This window comes from Poecilia mexicana, unplaced genomic scaffold (genome assembly GCF_051168715.1).
Source record: "Poecilia mexicana isolate PSO_F unplaced genomic scaffold, ASM5116871v1 scaffold_2, whole genome shotgun sequence".
Lineage (NCBI taxonomy): Eukaryota > Metazoa > Chordata > Actinopteri > Cyprinodontiformes > Poeciliidae > Poecilia > Poecilia mexicana.
In genome coordinates this window covers 52733190-52754295 of record NW_028263371.1, presented here as the reverse complement: position 1 = coordinate 52754295, position 21106 = coordinate 52733190, and the positions used below count along the sequence as shown (strand labels likewise).

The 21106-nt window shown below is 36.7% G+C and overlaps 1 protein-coding gene across 1 annotated transcript in view; it reads right to left on the bottom strand.

Moving 5' to 3' along the window:
* Positions 1 to 18216, bottom strand: part of LOC106908850 (heat shock 70 kDa protein 12A-like) — a 43366-nt gene extending 25150 nt beyond the window's left edge. The window contains exons 1-6 of the mRNA XM_088002874.1: positions 18108 to 18216; positions 16014 to 16358; positions 10179 to 10523; positions 5117 to 5215; positions 3271 to 3591; positions 1961 to 2228 (exon numbers count right to left, since the gene is read on the bottom strand). Coding sequence (XP_087859000.1) covers positions 1961 to 2228; positions 3271 to 3591; positions 5117 to 5215; positions 10179 to 10523; positions 16014 to 16358; positions 18108 to 18144 — 1415 coding nt within the window. The 5' untranslated portion in view covers positions 18145 to 18216. The remainder of the gene's footprint in view (positions 1 to 1960; positions 2229 to 3270; positions 3592 to 5116; positions 5216 to 10178; positions 10524 to 16013; positions 16359 to 18107) is intronic.
* Between the last annotated feature and the right edge of the window lie 2890 nt (positions 18217 to 21106).

Below are 21106 nucleotides of genomic sequence, written 5' to 3'. Positions count from 1 at the left end.
AAGGTTTTCTCTGTCATGTCAGCCTTTCAGAAACAACACAGGGAAGTTTTCCTTCAAAGGGATTCATTCTTCTAGTGAATGTTCGTCTCAATGGTAGTGAACAAATTAAAGCCTTGTTTCCCTATTTAGTGCTGCCATGTCAGGAGGAAAACAAGTGAGGCTCAGATTCCTGTTAAAGGGTTTGAAGTTAAATCATTTTAATAACAATAGTGATAGGAACATTGTTTAGTGAATAAAAAACACAAACAAATGGGGGGTTTGAATTGAATAAGGAAAAAATACTGCTTGTGTTCACTGTTTTTTTTAATACTCTTCTTTTAAAATAAGGATTTTATTTCTATTTCCTGGTTGTTTTTCATTGGAACTGCACACTGAACATGGAAGTGTTTCTTTTCAATCTTAGGTAAAATATTTATAGGCTATGTCTGAATTTGAATGAACTGACATCATTTTTTCTAGCAGGGTTTATAGTCAAGCTCCTGCTCTTGACCTGATGCTGACCTTTGATGCTCCCACCAAGATTGGTGAGGTTTGTGTGTTCAACAGATGTGTTGTCATGCAGAGATGGAAGTTCACCTTCACGGTCACACCAGTTTCAAACTGGACAGTTATTGCAGGTTGGATAGGAGTGAATGATTTGGAATATCATGTCTAAAGATGACAGGAATGCTTCATTGGGTTTTCCCTGATCATCTCCTGGAAGATGATGAAGCTTCTTCAGTAGAGTCTCTGTTCTGTTTGCATCAAAGTGTTGAAGCATCAGGTGGTTGAATCTGCTGTGAACTACCTGATGGAGTTAATAAAACATAGTTGGAACTACTTACTATAAAATCATTAAGTTTATTCTGACATTAGTCGTTTTCTTAACTTTCAGTGTCATATTAGCTCCAATAGGAGTCCTTAGGAGTTCAGTGTTTTCCTGTAGACCAATCAGTGTGTGTCCATTTGTTCCTTTAAGAAAATAACTTTATTAGTGCCTTAAACATGTTTTTTCCTCACCTTCAGATTCCATCTGGTGCAGCTTTGTTGAATTTTGAAACAGTAAATTAAAATGTTTAATTATTGTACCTGAGTCTCCTTAAGTTTGCTTGAATATGTTTTTATTGGAACCTGAAGAAACTCCTGAACAATTTGCTTGTGATGATTCTTAATCCTCAACTTCTTACCATCATGTTGTATTTATTTTATATATATTGCATTAATCACTTTTACTGTTAATTATGTTTGAAGAATGGCCTTTTCTACAGGAACTTATTTTACTGAAGTTTGTTTTTTCTTTTGCTTTGGAATTTTTATATGTTACAGTTTTTATATTCATATGTTATGTATCTCCAGAAAACACAAAGTTTGTTTAAGGTGATCCATCATAGGACCAAAGGGAGGAACTGTTATGTCAAACTTTGTTTTATTTCAATCAATCAATCAATCAATCAATCAATCAATCAATCAATCAATCAATCATAGCTATAAAGCATCCTTCATGTGGAGCAGCTCGCTGGAAACACATAATAAATGATATTTCTGAACTGGGTTTGAACCATCAGTCTGCAGGTCCAAATATCAGAGTTGTGAAAAAACTAAAACTTCACATCTCTGGGATTCTCTCTTTTCCTCCCATCTCTGTTAGAGGCTGGTGGATATTAAAAGTGATGAACTTTCATCGTTTTTCACTTCCCTGGACTAGTGAGGGGAGTCATTGCTCCTATTCTTTGGTTAATTTCTTGATAAAATAATAATCAAAATGCATTTTGTTCTTGATTGACTCAGGGTTTCACCTTTGGTAAGACTTATTTATTTCCTTAACACTATCTACATGTCAGATTTAAAATGTTAGATAATTCAAATAGTGACAGTTTCAAAATGAGAAGGCTGGTGTGTTCATAGAAAACATGATAGGATCCAAGAAAGAAGAAGATTTTTCTGTAGTTCTTTACTTTTACTTACTATGTTAAGGATCCACGACTTGATGTTTTCAAAGAAATAATGTTTCTCAGCTTCTCTTCCTCTCATATTATTAAATGCTGTTTTAGCTTCATAACCAAACTTCATAAATTCTTCATGTTCATCAAACAGGATGCAGGTTGGAGTCTTTGGGGTGTCTAGTCCAAGTCCATTACTCCATCTCTTTATCTGGGTCTCTCCTCCTTCCTGTCTGGGTTTAACATTGAAGGCGTAGCCACTGAATCCTGAACCAAAGTCTATGGATATGATGAGAGAGTCAGGACCAGCTGGATGGAGGAGAGGAGAAAGTTAGAATATGATTAAAGAGAAGTTACTGTTTTATAACAAGTTACTGAAATAAATCCACAGACATAAATAATTGTTTCTATATGTTTATAATTTTATCCCTTTGATAAGAAACTAAACTGAAACATTAAAGTTTAGTCATTTTATACAGATTATTCTGGTTCCACCTGTCCTGTGATGAACTGGTGACCAGTTTATGCTGAACCCTCCTCACCCAGTGGTTCTAGGAACCAAAACCTCAGTGTCATCTGTTAGAGAAGTTTCGGTATTATCATTTTGTTATTACTTTAGTTCACATTCAGTCTATAGATCGTTCTGTTTAAAGTGTTCTCTTCCTTATGTGTGTATGAACTGACCTGGAGGTCAGGACTGTCTGTTCATCTTCATGTGAAACAGTTAACTCTGTGTTTCTCAGACCTTAAATTCTTATCAACTAGAATACCTCCTAACTGCCTGTGTGCAGTCGTATGTTGTCTTGTTAACAGTTTGACCGAGATTTGATCCGGGCTCAGACCGTAGATCAGATATCACACCTGGAACTGAGTTGCTAGATGTTTGGGTTAGAAGTTTTACGACCTCTGTTGTTTTTCCTGACTGCCCCCTTGACAATAAAAACAGGGGCTCACGCGGAAGGAGGGCAGAATGCTCTGTGAACAGCTTGGAGAAGCGGTTGACGGAGTTTTCTCCTTTTGCAAAAGCCTGGCCATAAAATTCATATACGTTGTCTGTGGTTCTTTTATATAGGTTTGAGAAAAAGTACCTATCATCATCCTGAATGGATAAGTTGGTAGGAACAACAGATGGATGAAAAGATGGAAGCTGGTAGTTTAAATAGTTAATAATTTTAAATAAAACCCAGAAATTTACTTTTATTTCATAACATCTATTGTGAATAGTCCTGCCATTATTTATTACATCATTTTCTTTATTATTATAGATTATATTTCTATAACATTTATCCTCATTATTCTTTAATGGAGATATTATCAGAGATAAAATGTAGCCTATATTTACAGTACTGACCTTTGACCTTCAGCAGCACCTGCTTCATGGTCAGGATTTCATCTGATGAGTCTTTGTAGACGGTGCAGCTGTAGGTTCCTGTGTCTCTGCTTGTTGGTTTCTTCAGGGTCAAACTGAAGTCTCCAAATTTTGATTTCTCTTTAATCTCTGTTCTGTCTTTATAAAGCCAATGTTGATACCAATCTAAGTCCCCGTCATTAACGTAGACCACTTTGCGATTGTTGTGTCTCCACCTCACTCTGACTCCTTCAGGCAGACAGGCTGCAGTTTTAAATGGCAGCAGAACAGACTCCTCTCCTGAATCCACCTCCACCCTGTAGACTGAGAAACAAACAGATGAGCTGCACTGACAGCAGCAGAACTGATGATGTTGATGTTCACAGTGATGGAGCCTCAGTGATAATCCAGGAGAAAAACACCTCAGTCACAAAGTGGAGCTCAGGATTTAGTGACCAGATGCTGACAGAGGATCCATGTGATCTAAACTTCCTCTCAAAGACTCAGAAGAAAAGATTCACTATCATCCACATGGTTATGAATATATTTGTACTTTTTAACCACCTGATAACTGCATTACTGTTGTTTCCTACTAACTGGAGATAAAAACAGTTACTGATGGATCCAAAGTAGAGAAAAAGTTTCAATGACTTCATATCATCATCCTGTAATGTGGGTTTGATTTATGTTTAGTGGATGAGAAACAGCAGGAATATTCAGCAGGACAGACAGAAACTCATCAGAACTCTGGATCTGGGAATTTCAGTTTGTCCTTTTATGGAATCGACCCTACAAGGCTAAGGTTGATGTTAGAAAAGTCTTACATTCTAGTTTTCAATTATTAGTAATTATTTCATCATTATTGCATTTGAAGGTTTTGTGCTGCAGTGCATCAACCTTACAAACATAAATCATTCAGTGAATCATAGAAACGTTTGCTGGTCTGAAGCTGCAGGCCAACTAATCAGACATTTGTCTTTCTTTTGCCAGAAACAGCAGCAGCTTAAAGCATTTTATGATGTACAATGGTAGAGAAAATAAAATAAAAAAACAATGAAAATATTTATGTGTAACTTTAATGTTTTAATGTTTTATCTACCACGTTGTTTGACATTACGTAATTTCAGACTCAATCGGAATCGATTGTTAAATCTCTTTCACGGATCGTCTATATATGTAAGTTTATTCGGTTTATTCGGTTTCTCTGTTCTTTATTTTTTCAATGAATTTTTTTAAGTATCAGGTTGGGACTCTGTATCGGCCAATACTCAAAATAAAGACTCTGATTTGGGGGCAAAAACCTGATCTGGACGCCTGTAATAAATGTTTCCAATTTAGAATTTCTGTTATGATCAGCAGGATTATAGTTATAATAGTTATAATAGTTATAGTGAAACAAAATGCCATAAATCAAAGCATTGTGGAAACTTTTATAAGTTTTCCCAGTGGGTTTTTCCATTTTGGCTCAGAAAAACCAGGTGAACCTGGAGACTGTTGATGGGAGGAGGAACGCCATGATTTATTTATCTTCATAACAAGACGGATAATTCAACCATTTTGTGTAGTTCTGCAGTACTTCCTATTATAAACTTGTAGATTATTTCTATTCTCATTCACCCACAAACGTATATTGAGTTCATGTGGGTTCAGCTCCTGACCATAGAAACCAGGAAAACTCAGCATTTTATCCATAACCGTAAACAATGAAACCACGACTATGAAGCTTCCTTCATCTTTCTGTATCAATACAGGCGTCATTGTCTGAAATGTTCACAATCTGTCTCAGGAAAACTCAGAAAACCTCAGCATGTTGGACATTAGTACTGATACTGATGTAAGAGGAACTCACCTGATATGAAATAATGTCGGAAATGAAATAAAAGGCCTCCAGAAACAGGAAGTAGAATCAGCAGAGCCAGGAAAATTTTGGCCCAAGTTGGAAAAATCTCTATGGAAAAACAAAGACCAGTTAGAGATGAGATATTTTTCTATTCTGAGATCATTTGTTTCTTTTTGTGGTGGATGGTTTTCCACCCTCCCCACTCTGATGCAGTCAGAAGCTCACTGCTGATTGGTGGCAGATACCTTCATAGTTGGACAGGCACTGCAAGGTGTGTGTGAAGCATCAATCAAGGTGTGTGTGAAGCATCAAGGTGTGTGTGAAGCATCAATCAAGGTGTGTGTGAAGCATCAATCAAGGTGTGTGTGAAGCATCAAGGTGTGTGTGAAGCATCAAGGTGTGTGTGAAGCATCAAGGTGTGTGTGAAGCATCAATCAAGGTGTGTGTGAAGCATCAAGGTGTGTGTGAAGCATCAATCAAGGTGTGTGTGAAGCATCAATCAAGGTGTGTGTGAAGCATCAATCAAGGTCTGTGTGAAGCATCAAGGTGTGTGTGAAGCATCAAGGTGTGTGTGAAGCATCAATCAAGGTGTGTGTGAAGCATCAATCAAGGTGTGTGTGAAGCATCAATCAAGGTGTGTGTGTCTTTGTTTCCCCTGCTACATGTTGGCTTGTGTTCTTGATCTGCTCATCTGAGATCATAAGTGGTATTTTTGCAATCTCTGGCTGGGATTATGGTTGGTTTTAGGTGCTGCACCTGCTGTGTTTCTGCAGCGTTGCTCTGCGGCTGCAGCTGCAGGTTGTTGCAGCTTCCAACTAGTCCTGACCTGCTGATCTGCTCCCTCCTGTTCAGGCTGTGTTTCCACTCCTGGCTAAGCTACCTATTAGATTTTAATTTATTTTACCTGGCTGCTCTCGACTAAACCTGTTAACCTGTTGCTGTTGGACAGGCTGTGTGGCATGACTCCTCTGGCCTGTTGAGGCATTTGAAACTGAATGACAACAATTTGTTCCACTGCTTGAAGTGTTTTTCTTTCACATTTTGTATTTGTTGTGCATTATTGAAATTACTAATGTGTTTGCTTTCTTTTTTTTCTTCTTTATTTTCTTTTTTAATAAATGAATTTGTCCTCACCTCATACCTTTATGTTCAGGGACCGAGTATTATGCCTGAAGCCATGTTTTTAAAAAGAGAAATATTTTAAGAAAATTGTTAATAAAATCTTGTGCATTCAGTTTGTGTTCCGGTTCATCTTGTGCATAAAGAATCTCCCCCTGCTGGTCACATTTTGTTTCTCTTTTCTACTTTCCTTTTAGTCATTTAGTTGAAGTAAAAAGCCTCATGTCAGAAAGTTTTGTCCAAATAGTTACATTTTAGGAACTTAATTCAGTTAAAGTGTTGATCCAAAAGACAAATAATTTTTCAGTAAAATTTATGTAGCAAATTCAATCCACTCATGACTAGAAAAGGTAAAATAAGGTTGGATAATTCACTGTCCACCTTGCAGGGCATTTTGGCTGTGAAAACCCAAATAAACCTGGGAGAGGAAGAGAGTCATGATTTCTTCATCTTCATAACACAAAATGTTATGAAGATAAGTTATATTTTATAATGCAACTCCAACTTTGTTTTTTTAATGGGTTCTAAAAACCTTCTGTTTAATTGTATGACAGCTGAGTTTTTAGCTTAAAGGGATGGCAAGAGACGTAATCTTGATTCTAATAGATGTGATTGACAATAAAATACTTTGACTATAAATGTAGATAAATTGAAATCCTAAAATGTACAAAACTTGTAGCATCAATAAATCAGCAAAGTACATAATTCCAAACAAAAACATACATAGAGATATTCATGTCTGGAAAGAAACTGAGATATTTCATTATTTCCTTCTTTAAAAAGTTACATCTAAAAATTAAAAAATGTTTTTCATCGCAGTTTTTTCAGACCAGAAAATTTTATCTTCTGCCAGATGGAAAAAAGCTGAATTACTGAATAAATAAGAATCTTTATAGACCTGATGACTTTCTTATGTACGTATTTATCATAAAGTAAGAATTGTTTAGAGCTAATCTTAATTGTCTGATCAGCTTTTCAGGACAAAACACTCCGTAAGTAATTTATAATCTATGATCAATGTGTGTTTACTGGCAGTGAAGCTTCCAGTTGTTTCAAGGTAAAAACTTACCATCTTGACTTGAAGTAATAATCTGCATAGAGTTCAAGGAAAATCTATTATCCTTAATTGTTATCAGGTATTCAAAATCAGTAACCTGTTTTACTTGAAGCTTCACCAAAATATTGGATTAATTTCTTTTTTCTGTCCATCCAAGTAAATACATGATAGTCTCAGGTCGGGTTTGACATCAAGACATTTCAGTCTTGAGTTGAGTCCTAAACTTTTAACTAACTTAAAATACAAATCAAGTTGCTTAACCTGTTACATGTCTGTCGGTCAGTTTGTGTTTTCCATCTCATTTTTTCTTCTTCTCAGGTTCAGGATTCAGACTGGAGTCAATCTGGGATTTTGAGTTCTGATTGGATGCAGAACTTGAAAGGAACCAACAGGTTAACTGGTACCATGTTATGTTTCAGTGAATCTTTTCATTAAATAAAAACTGCAGGACTGTGGCCCTTCAGGACTGGAGTTTGACAGCCCTGAGTTAAACTGTTTTCCTGTAACAGTAAATTGTTCCTCCACCATTAGCAGATTGAGCAGCGCATTCATGAGCTTGACTGACAGCGCTAAGACCTTCCTCCTGGCTCTGATTGGTTGTTTCTGATTTCTGCAGATGACAGCAGCACAGGGAGGAGGTAGAGGAGGTGATCTTTTCAGATTATCTGTCTTAAACTGTCATGACATGATGACAGTTTTAACAAATATGTAGAAAAACATTTTTTAAATAAAAGTCACTGCAGCTTTAAGTATGTTATGAAAATTAGATATTGTTACCTCTCTAGGTTTTTGACCAATTGGTTTTCCTAACAAAAATGTATATTTTTCTTTTCAATTTTGTTAGATTTGGGAATAATGAGGAGTTAAGCTGCAAATTAATAAATCTTTAACTGATTAAAGAAATATGTAAATGATCACTCAAAAATAATGAGGATCATCTGAACAACAATGTATTTCATTGTAGCTGGCAATTTATATCTTACAAATTTGCATGTGGAAAATAAATACATTTTTAACAGTTACTGAAGTGTGACATGTTTATGATGCATCACACCTGAAGATACAGCATGCATGTTGTAATAACTGTTCTGGTGAAATGCCAGGCAGCCACTCCTCTCTGCTGACCTTTCTTCTGAGGTTTTTTACCTATGGGTGAAAGGCTACATCACATCACCATGGTGACCGTCATAAACAATAAAGATGGATCAGCTAAATTGAAGGCTCTTTGAGTGAAAACCAGTTAAAAGTTTCATAGTAGAGACTATTCCTTTCAAGTGGGGAATCACACAGTAAAGCAAACCTGACAAAACTTGATAACAGGTTGAGAATATATTGGTAAAAAGTGAGGATGCACAGTTATGCATTAGGTGAGTTTTCATTGTAACAAACCTTCTGCTTGTTGTAAGATATCAGGGTTCAAACTGAAGTCCAGCCAGGAGATTTTAGTGTGAAAGTCAATTTCACAGTTTTATAATTTGTGACTCCAGTCTGACTCGATCCTAAGACTCATGACTTTAGTCCAGACTTCTCCAAACCACTCAATAATAGAGTGAAAACTGACTCAACACATTCAGCAAACATCTCTAATGTCACTTCAGGATGAATACAACCAGTTTCACCCTGTGTGATCATGCTGGTGTCCAGCAAAGCCCTTTAGCTCACAATCTCAGGAAGACATAAAAAAACTGGGTAACACTTTATTTGAAGGGAGGTGAATAAGACTGTCATGACATTGTCATAAACATGACATAACACATGTCATGAACATGAATAAGCCTTCATGAATATTTATGACTGTTGTCATAAAGCGTCATTCGGTAAATTATGACACTTTTAATACAAAGTTGACATTATTCAAAATGCCGTTGTTATGACAACTTGACATTAACCAAGAAATCATTACTGATATAAATTTGTTATAAAATAATTACTGATTTTACTTTAAAAATTAGGTAACTTTATGTTATTAAAGGTAAAGTTTGAACAGTAATGATTTATTGGTTAATGTCAAGTTGTCATAACAAAGACATTTTGAATAATGTCAACTTTGTATTAAACGTGTCATAATTTACAGAACGACGCTTTATGACAACAGTCATAAATATTCATGAAGGCTTATTCATGTTCATGACAGGTGTTATGACATGTTTATGAAAGTGTCATGACAGTCTTATTCACCTCCCTTCAAATAAAGTGTTACCAAAAACTGAAGCATAAACCATCAAGAGTGGAGAATCATAAGAAAATCATGATGTGTTGTTCATAACATCCATATCAAAACTCATATCTGGACATCCAGACTTGTGTTGTAAACATTTAGATTGCTGATCTTTTAACATCGGTACATATTGCTGTCTGTCATTCTTAGTCACTTTCAGTTTATCACTAAAGTAAAACATTTAACAGAGAGAATATCTCAGACTCATTCCACAGGATTCATCCTGTCAGTAACTTGATGTAATCTGCTGGGTTTCCTTAGAAAGAAAATGTTTAAACTAATTTGAATAATAAGCTGAACTTAATGAACTGTTTAATATCCAGAATTAATTGGAATGTATGTTTGACTGAATTAAAATTATTTGTTTTTGTAGAAAACACAATATATATATATATATAAATAAATAAACTGAATTAGATCCTGTCAAGATGCCACTTTAGAATCCACTGAACTTCTCAGAGCGTCTTGTTGCTAATGTTGGTTATAACCTGAATGTTTACATGCTGGATTTTATATCTGCAACCAAGGAAGTGATTGAAACATCTGAATTCAATTATTGATTATGACCCACATTGTGGATTACACAATACTTTGGATATATACTGTGTGTGTGTGTGGGGGGGTGTGCGTGTGCGTGTGTGTGTGTGTGTGTGTGTGTATACACCAAATTAGCTGACCTTTGACATTCAGCTGAATGCCCGTCAGCATTTTTTCTTCCGTCTCCTGACGAAGGCTGCAGATGTAGACACCGCTGTCTAGAGGTTGAGGTTCTCTCAGAGTGAGGCTGAAATCACCAACATCTACAGCATCAGACCTCATTGATGTTCGTCCACTGAAGAGTCCATTTTGAGCTTGTAGGTCGTCTCCTTCTCCCCGTTGATGGACAGTGTTGGGGTTGAGGTCAAAGCGACTCCATTTCACGATGAGAATCCCTTCTGATAACTGGCTGTTCTTGCAGGGCAGAACAACAGATGAATCCCCCTGATAAACATCCAGAGTCACATCTAAAGAATCCTGAGAGGCTGGAAGGACAAATAGAGAGAATAAATGTTTTAAATCAGCATGTCAAAATTAATAAATTTAAACATTAGAAACTTTTTTCTTTTAATCAGTTAATCATATAACCCAACCGGCTCCCAGTTCTCTATATTACTACTTTTTGCAGTGTTATAAAGCAACAGGAAAAAACTCCAGACAGTTAATGAAGTCCAGAAAAAGGATCATTTTCACAAATTCATCACATCAATTCTTATGTGAATAACACTAGATAAGATAACAATATGTAGCCCTTTGGAAATGATGGTCAACGCTAACAGAAAATTTCCCTTCCAGCCCAGCTTACTGTAAGCACTGGAGTGATATTATCATCATCAATATTGATTATTATTTACTGGATTCCTTTTGACTACCACTGATAGTCAACAACCATGCTGTTTCTTTTTGATTAAACTCTTAATTTGTTCCCTTCCAGTTAGTACATTTGGTACAACTGGAGTGTGGAGATTACTACGGTGGCCGACAGGTGCAAATGCGCAGCAAAAGAGAAAACATGCAAACAAAAGAAAAGACACCCCCCCGAATCAAATGCAGCAAACAAAAAAGAAAACACCCCCGAATTAGAAAACACCCCCGAATCAAATGCAGCAAACAAAAAAGAAAACACCCCCGAATTAGAAAACACCCCCGAATTAAATGCAGCAAACAAAAAAGAAAACACCCCCGAATTAGAAAACACCCCCGAATTAAATGCAGCAAACAAAAAAGAAAACACCCCCGAATTAGAAAACACCCCCGAATTAGAAAACACCCCCGAATTAAATGCAGCAAACAAAAAAGAAAACACCCCCGAATTAGAAAACACCCCCGAATTAGAAAACACCCCCGAATTAGAAAACACCCCCGAATGAAATGCAGCAAACAAAAAGTGTTGAAAACGGAAGTGCTCCAGACCACTATGGGGAGTCTAACAAAAAATAGCTGTGTCCAAATTCAGGCTCTGCATCCTTTCAAGGGCCCTGAGAAACTGATCCTTCGAAGCATAGACATAATAAAAGAGTACACCCTCCCCCCCACGATTGGCTGCTCCGGCGCAAATACACTTTGCTTTGCTCAACCAAAACAGCAGAAGATGCCTTCAGCACTGCGGAATATTGTTGATCGGATCGACGGACTACTGACGTGAGGGCTCGACAGACTTTTCGCAAGTAAGATGGACATATTACTGTGTATTTTTGTGATTAGAATATTACTATACTGTATTTATGTCCACTGGCGAAATACCAGCTAATGCTAGCTATAGTGCTTGGTGTTCAGCCCCCGCTCTGACAGCTAACCGAGATTCCGTAAATCTTAAAATGTTTAAGTCATTCTCCAACATTTAGATTATCTGATACAAGAGCCTACTATAGAAATGAAACAATATTATAAAAATCATAACATTCACCAGCAAAGTTTACACAGATGACAATGGCTATTATTTAATTATTTAACTCAGTCAACGTAAGATAACTCGAAAATGTCCCGTTTTTGTTTTGAAGGTTTCCTACGACGTGAGGAAGAAGGGAGAGACAGATTCACTGCACAGCACGGATGAATCTCGTATCGGATTTTGGACCCAATCTCAGCTGCTGAATCACTCTTAAACCAGAACTCGTAGGCTGGAAAACATTATATATATATATATATATATATATATATATATATATATATATATATATATATATATATATATATATATATATATATATATATGTGTGTGTGTGTGTGTGTGTGTGTGTGTGTGCGTGCATAATCATGCATAGCCTAATGTATATTATTCAGTATTAATGATTATTTATTTATGTTTGTATACTTATATAAGTATGTATTGATAAGACGAGAGCGGTTCATTAGGCGTCTGTCCTTTTATTATGTCTATGTGAGAAACGGCCCGATCTACAGAAGACGGGTCCTTCGAAGGCCACGAATATGGACGACCAGAAGAGAGAAGCTGTAGCCTCCGGCTAGCTGCCTAGCCTCCATCTCGGCGTTATGTTGCTTAGCAACCGTGACAACGTGAAGCACAGAGCAGCGAAGGAAAAAAAACGGACTCGGTTGTTTTTTACTCTTTATGGGCTCTTTGCACCTAAGGCGTTGACGTCACATCTCCAGGAGCTAATGCGGCTCACTTTTTTCCGCTTTGAGTTACCATGACTGGTAGAAAAGACTAAGTCGTATTTCAGATGCAAAAAAACAATACTATTAACATTGTTGTCTTCCTAATATAATGGGCTTTTAAGTTTTCGTTAATTTCCAAGCGATCCTGAATTAATAAGATGGCTTGTAAATATCTGTCGCTACCAGCTAACGCCGCACAGCAAAGTTTGCAGCCTTCACTTCACTCCGGATCAGCCTAAAACTACCGGGGATACGGATGATAAATAAAGGAGCCTCCCTGAGTCATTTCCATGGAATCACTTCTATATTCAGCCTGAAAGAGTTTATGGGAACCAGAGAGCAGACCAGAGCCAGACAGCCGAGCGACTGATCCGCCTGTACATCCTGCTGTAAACACCGTCCTATCTGAGCTCTTCACAAGAAACATGCAAAGGTAATAAAATGAAATAACAGGGAGACATGAAGCAACACGGTCATATTTTTCTAAAAGCAGCAACTTTGAACCTGAACAGCTGAACCAGATCTCTGACACCAGATCTGCGCTACTGTTAAGCTATGAGGCTTGTTGAGCTCCGTCAGGCTTCGGAAGTAAAAAGTCCGAACCGGAACCTCCCCGTTAGTCTGTGACACTAACGACAATAAACACATAATATACTTGAAAATAAGATAAATACATTGTCCGTTAGAATGTTTAGATACTTAAATAGCACATTTTACAAGAACAATGTCCGAGAATATTGCCTACTAGCATAAGCTAACGTTAATGTTAGCCACAAAGTTTAAGTAAAACTCACCTTCGTGTCAGTGAATGTATAACGAGGCGAACATCTTAAAACCTTTCTCCAGCTGACTTGTTGGGGCTTCGGATCGATGTACAAACCTTGGCCAAGCCCTGCAGCACCTAATGTAAATGATATTTGTATTGGATCGGAAACAATCGAGCCGCTTTACCCCGAACGCGGAAGCTGAGGTGCAAAGAGCCCATTTCTGTATTATTCTTCACCTTTTGTAATAAAGGTTGTTCCATAGTAAAAAGAAAATCTGTCTGATTCTAAAATGTTTAATGTATACAAGGGATATTATTCATTTTCAAATACTCTCCAGATCTCAGGTAGTAAGACATTAATAAACTATGTTTGAAGGCTTAACTTTAATCAGTCAAACCCATTTGCTCAGGAATAAATTAAATACTTTATTAATATCTACATGGAGCGCCCGGCCAGCTGACAACTTGCGAGTGAAGCTGGCTGTTAATGCAGCGGGAGAAGACATCTCCGAAAACGTCGGAGCAATATTGGAAGTAGGTGATTTATTAATGAACCGAGCAGATATTTCAGATCTATACATCTACATTCTCGCCTAAAAACATTGTAAAAAATAAATTTGTGTAATTTTAAGTGTAATACAGCAAAAATTATTTTGTCGCCATTGCTGCTTTTCTGAACACCCGCTTTAAAGGATGCAGAGCCTGAATTTGGACACAGCTATTTTTTGTTAGACTCCCCATAGTGGTCTGGAGCACTTCCGTTTTCAACACTTTTTGTTTGCTGCATTTCATTCGGGGGTGTTTTCTAATTCGGGGGTGTTTTCTTTTTTGTTTGCTGCATTTGATTCGGGGGTGTTTTCTAATTCGGGGGTGTTTTCTTTTTTGTTTGCTGCATTTGATTCGGGGGTGTTTTCTTTTTTGTTTGCTGCATTTGATTCGGGGGTGTGTCTTTTCTTTTGTTTGCATGTTTTCTCTTTTGGTGCGCATTTGCACCTGTCGGCCACCGTAGATTACCGTATTTTCTGCACCTTCAATGAATGGCCTATTTTAAAACTTTTTTTCATATATAAGGCACATAGACTAGACTCTTAAGAATTTGGTCCGTACTCTTATTACACATCTACATTTATAAATAACTCGCCCCCAAGTACTTTAAATAGTAATCTGCCTGAGTCATTGTTTCACTCACGGTGTTGGTGTTGTGATATTTTGCCCAACTGCTTTCTGGGTAACACAGACCAACCGACACGCTGCCGCCGCAGTCTCTGTCTCTCACTATATATCAAATCAATAACAAACTCTACAAATGACTCAAAGGACAATCTCAATATGTACATCTTTGCATGTTCTTATCTAATCACCCCTGGCTGTGTTGCTTGGCTGTTGTACTGTGTTGTATACTTCATTATGTTGTTTTGATGTATACTAATTTCATTTAAATAAAGTTATTTGGAAAAAAAAAGTCTCTGTCTCTCTTCCCCCGCCCCTCGGCCCCCCTGGCTTTAAATGTATTATCAAACTTTATTAACAAACCAGCGTTCTGACAACTATCCCAGAATGCACCACGCACTTCTTCTACGGGGAAAATGTAGTCGGCGGCTGCTTACCGTAGTTGCTAGACCTGTTGTGGCTCAATATTGGTCCATATATAAGGGGCACCGGATTATAAGGCGCACTGTCGGCTTTTGAGGAAATTGAAGGTTTTTAGGTGCGGAAAATACGGCACACTTTGTCAACCTGAACATGTTATTTCAACATGCTGGTCACTGGAGACTGAACAGCACAGAGAGGCTCTGCTGCCCTAAGCTGGAAGTTGAACAGCTCCATTACCTAATTTATATAATCTTTCACACTAAGCCTAGCTAAACTACCAGGTATCTTAGGTAAGACTGGGCTCCCTGCCTACAGTGTTGCTTTAGGCTTTTCCCCCAACATGGTAAAATCCAATATTCTTCTCTTTTATTCCACCCTGTTCAGGTTCTGCTCAAAATGAGTCTGAAGTCAGTAACTTAATATCATTAGCTGGATCTCGTTAGATAAACCTGCTTTCTTTGTTTTCTATCACAACTAGAATCTAATTGGACTGTAAATAAATGCCATTGGGAGGAGCTGGAGTTTATATCAGTTATCTTTACTGCTGATGCCTCCATGTAATAAGTTCCCACCAGTAGAATCTGATACATTTCAGCAAAAATAAGTTGAATCCACAAATAAGGAAGTGATGAGATATTTAACTAATAGATGATGAAGACTCTGACAGCTGAATTAGTTTATCTGACAACTACAGGATGATTATCAGGACAGGATATCTGTCATTGAATAATTATTGAACACCAAAAAAAATCTATAGAAAAATAAAATGTTTTAGGAGACATAGTTCAGTCAGCTTGATGACTTTATCACTGTTCTGTAAAACATATTTTTTTACTCGGATATGTTTTTTATTTAATGAAAATTATTTGCCAAAACCCTGACCATAAATCAGCTCAATGGTTGCTGAGTGACCATATTTAACCAAGATTATTTATTAGACATTACAAACCAGGAAACAACTGGTTTTAATAACTGGGAGGAGTGAAAGGTAGCTGACCTTTGACATGCAGCTGAACGCCAGACAGAGCTGTTTCCTCCTGATTCTCAGTCATGCTGCAGATGTAGATGCCGCTGTCTAAAAGTTGAGGTTTTCTCAGAGTGAGGCTGAAGTCACCAGAGTCCAGAGCATCAGGTATCATTGAAGTTCTTCCTCTGAAAACCTGATTTTGTCCACGTAGGACATCTGCTACGTCCCGTTGATGGACAGTGTTGGGATTGAGATCAAAGCGACTCCATTTCACTGTAACAATGTCTTGTAATTTATGGCTGATCTGACAGGGCAGAATGACAGACGGTTCCCCCTCCTGAACCTCCACTGTCACAGCCAAAGAATCCTGAGAGGCTGGAAGACAAATAAAGGACAAGTTTTAAATCAGTTTATTAAAATAAATACATTTAAACCAAAGACATGCAGTCTATTGAATATTTAATTTATTATTGATCAAACTGTGTCCCAGTTCTCTGTATCTCTAAGTGCTTTTTCAATGTTATGAAGACTGAAAAACAGAAAAGGATCATTTTCACAATTTCAGCAAGTTAATTATTTACAATAATCCTGCATTTCTTCATATTTGAATAATACTATATATAACTGAGGATGACAGAATCACCTGCTAACAACATGTAGATCTTTGAAATTAAACTTTTAGTCAACTATAATTTGTCTCCACTTCACATGAAGTAGAGCCGTTATTAACAGCTTCAGGTCTGAATGTCTGCACTTGTTCAGGCTAACATGCATACAACTCTTCTTTGGATATTTATAAGTCAGTAAGAGGGTTTTAAACTATATTCTGTAACCGATAGAATCACAGAATATATTTTAAATTGGTTCAAACCTATGAGGTCTTGTTAAGAGTTGAGCTGTAACAATCTGAACAAGCTGCAGACATGAAAGAGAGACCAGAGCCCAAGACAGGCTACGATCACACAGCAGGCAAATACGACTTAAATCCTCTTTTTTTACTGACATGTTGCCTGTATGTGGCTTTTTCATGGCAGTCTTAATGGCTCAGTTTCTATTATTTCACCCCCATAAAAATCTGATCTGAGTCACTCAATCCAACACTGTATCTGAATGAGTGACACTAATTCAGATACATATCTGATTGTTTTCAAAGAATCTGCAGTCAAAACGGTCATGTTGCATTTTATGTGACTTTTATGTCATTGATGTGAGACATGCATCATTATTCTGGAGCAGAAAAAGCCAGAATGTAAAATTATGATTATTATTATGTAATTATGTAAGAAGGTTGTGTCACTAAAGAGAATCACATCACAATCAAACCACACAGAAGTCTCACTGCAGTTGGGTTTGCTTAACCACCAAAATAAATATGATGCTTCCTTATAACAGACCCAATGGAAATAAAAGTGACCCCAGAATGAAACCCTGTGGAGCCCTGCATGTAGGTGGTGCTGAAGTGGAGTAAACATGGACAACATTAACACAAAGTGTCTGTCAGAGCAGAACCACTCTAACATTGCTCCTGTAATCCTAATCCAGTGTTGTAACCATGACAAAAGGAAACTGTGACCCCAAGAGAAACCTGAGCTACACAGAGCTGCTGATAACTGCAGACCAGGATTAATAATATTATCTACGAATGAGGGAAAATAAAAACAGCAAAAAAGATTCATTTGTGCATCTCTGAGGCAGAATGATCCACTAAACAGTTTTCGGTTTTTACTGAGAACGGCTACATTCAGCTCACTGAGAGGCAGTTTGTAATCTACTGTCAATCAGCCGTGCCAGAACTTGTTACAGTAGAGATTTAATTTTTACTTTGACCCTATTTGTTATTAAGCTTCTGCAAGGACATGATGCTACAGTGATGCTGTATGTCTCTGGATGATGTATTTACCATAAAGAGACTCTATTTGCCATATTTTCTGCTGATTCTGAAAATGACTTCACAATAAACTTGAAAGAATCAAATTTTTTTATGACAAAGACCAAGGACCTACATTTTAAAACATTGCTGTGGCCTTAGTTGTACCTGGTAATTATTTTACTGACTGTGAAGAAGGAAAAAAAATAAAGATCAGATGAATAAAGTTCAGCTTGAAGAGAGGAAAAATATCTTACCGTATAGCAGGAACAAAAACACAGCAAAAAGCTCCATCTTCCTCCATATAAAACACCAAATCTTCCAAATAATTTCTTTATAACTCTCTGAAATAGTTTCTCTGGACAAACTGAAAGCAAACTGAAAGTTCACTCTGCTGTTGATCAAAGATCTTCCAGAAAAACCAGTTTTCATTGTTCCGGGTTGGATCAGATCAGCTGGTACGTAAACAAACCAAGTCTGGACAAGAATTACAGATTAAATGATGGTGAGATCAACTAGTGAAAATCTATGGGAACACAGATGTTGGTGCTCCATTGATTTACTGATTTGAACTGAACTAAAGTGAATTTTTTTAGGTGCATTTTGCTTCCAGCTTCTTCCTATGTGGGCTGATGGATGAAGATATTTGTAAAAACAGTTTTGGCATGGTTTGACCTCAAGTCACTGCTGTAGTCTAGAGTGGAATCTCATTTAGCACATATACCAAAGTTTTAATTATATTATAATAATCCATCTGACAGTAGTAGTTTACCTGCCTAAATACAGGATGATTGTATTTTAAACAAAAAAATAATTATGATCCACTCTTTTAACAGAAAACAAAATAAATATGTAATAAGGGGAGGCTTGTAGGAGAACCAGATGTAATTGAAAGGTAATAATAATGAAAACAAAGAAACTTATAATGGTGACATAAGAACAGGACATGGAGCTGAGACGATCAGGATGGAAGAAACCAGAACTGAACAATGGAGACCAAGAAGCTTAAATACTGAGAGAAAAACTAAAGAAAAGAGTCTAACCAGAATCTACAGAAGACAAGAAATAAGTAAAACAAAGTAAATTAAACTATAAAGTAAGACCTTAAAGACAAACAATAAGGAACAAACCATAAATTATTAGCATAGAAACAAGTAAATAGAATATTTATTGGACACTTAAATCCACTGAATATAAAATAATATCATGTTAACAGATAAATCAGTTAAAGTTTAGGAGACAAAGATCAGTTTGATGACTCTGGTTTCTATAAAACACATTTTTCCCCTCAGGTGAGTTTCTGGTTTGATTCATAATAAGTTCTCTGGAAATGAAAATAAAAAAAAATGTCAGAAACCGGATCAGCAGGTTCAACACACCCACACACACACACACACACACACACACACACACACACACACACACACACACACACACACACACACACCTACACACACACACACACATGCACACGCACACACACACATGCACACGCACACACACACACACCTACACACACACACACACACACACACACACACACTGATGTTTGCCAAACCCTGACCTGAGATCAACTCTACAGGATCTTCCTGAAACCGCCTTGAAAAAGTATTTATTAGATGTGATCAAACAGGAAATAACGTTTCTAGACTAAGATTTGTTTAAACTCAAGAGAAAAAATGATAATTTTGTTAACTGGGTGATTTTGTTGCTGTGATGCCTGGCTGTAGAAAATACAGACTCTGCATCAGCAGAGGAGTTCAGGTAATTATTGTTAATCAGAAGCAGTTTTACAGATGATTTAGGCTCTGAAAAATCAGCTCTGATGAAGAAACAGTTAACTTTTAACTTTTCTCTGATATTTAAAGACTCACTGCAGAAATAAGTTGATCCTGTTTTTAACTCAGTGTGTGGTTGGAGGGTGCAGGGGAGATGGCAGCACAACTGTTCTGGCATTTATTCTTCAAAACATGAGGAAAAAGTGATCATATTAACTCTAATGAATAATTTTTTAAAAGTATTTATTCTATATATTTAAACTCGAATGTGACACTATATTCAGGTGCATCTCAAAAAATTAAAATTTATTGAAAAAATAACATTTTGTCTCTTGTTTCAGAAAGTGACACTAATATAGATTCATTAAACAGAATGAAATATTTCAGACCTTCTGTAAGTTTGATTATTATGATCTAAAGATCATAATATATCAATATATTAAAACACCAAAGCACTGAGGTTTAGGTGGGACGATCATGGCTGCCAGAATAATCCTCAGATTATGGGCATCTTCAACTGTTCCGAATGTTAAAAGCTGGTTGGATTTAATGTTGGAAATAGTGGAAATATATGAAGAAATGCTGGTCAAGATAAATAATGAGAGAAAACTTCAACAAATCCTGGAACTGTTTCCTCTCCTGCAATACTGAGACAAATAAACTCCTTTGATGAACTGCTGCTTTGGAAAATACTGACGAGTGACTACTTCTGTTTATTGTGGTTGTTTCTGCCAACATCGAGGATATTTAATCTGTGAAACTTTCATTGATTTGAAATGCGCTGACCTGGTTGTCTTGCTTTGTTTGTGGTTTTTGTTTTGTGAGGGTGTGAGGAGGGTTGAGAGGGATTATGTATTTATATGTATGTGTTTTGAAACAATAAAGACTTTAATAACCAAAGAAAAAAAAGGATTGAGTTGATAAAGTTACTCTGGTTCCAGAAACAAGAAGGAGAGTTTCAGGAAAGAAACTCTGTTGATGTCATGGGAACCTTTTCTACATGTCAGATTAAGGGGGCAAAAAAATTACAAAACATTTCTCTTGATCCTTTGAGAAGATTTGGTCTGAAGTCACTGCTGAGTTATTGTCCACAATGGAATCACATAATGTACAGCCAAAAATAAGCAGATAGTCAACCAACAAACTGGTTAAATATATGTAACTAATTGGTAATGGTGCAGGTGGTAATTATAGAAATTTGTCTGTCTGCTCATTACAGGATGATTTATTTCAAACTGAAATAAAACAGAGATCCACACTTTTAACAGAACAGATGAATATTAATAAAGTTTGTAGTAGGACCAAAAGCAGAGAAATGTAATCAAAAAGGAATAAAGGAAAGAAAAAACTCATAATGATGGCAAAGCAAAAACAAGACAAGTCTGAATCAATATCCAGAGAAGGGAAGAAAAATAAAATTAAATGACACAAGAGAAATAAACTACAAAACCTTGTAGACCACAAATGATCACAACAGA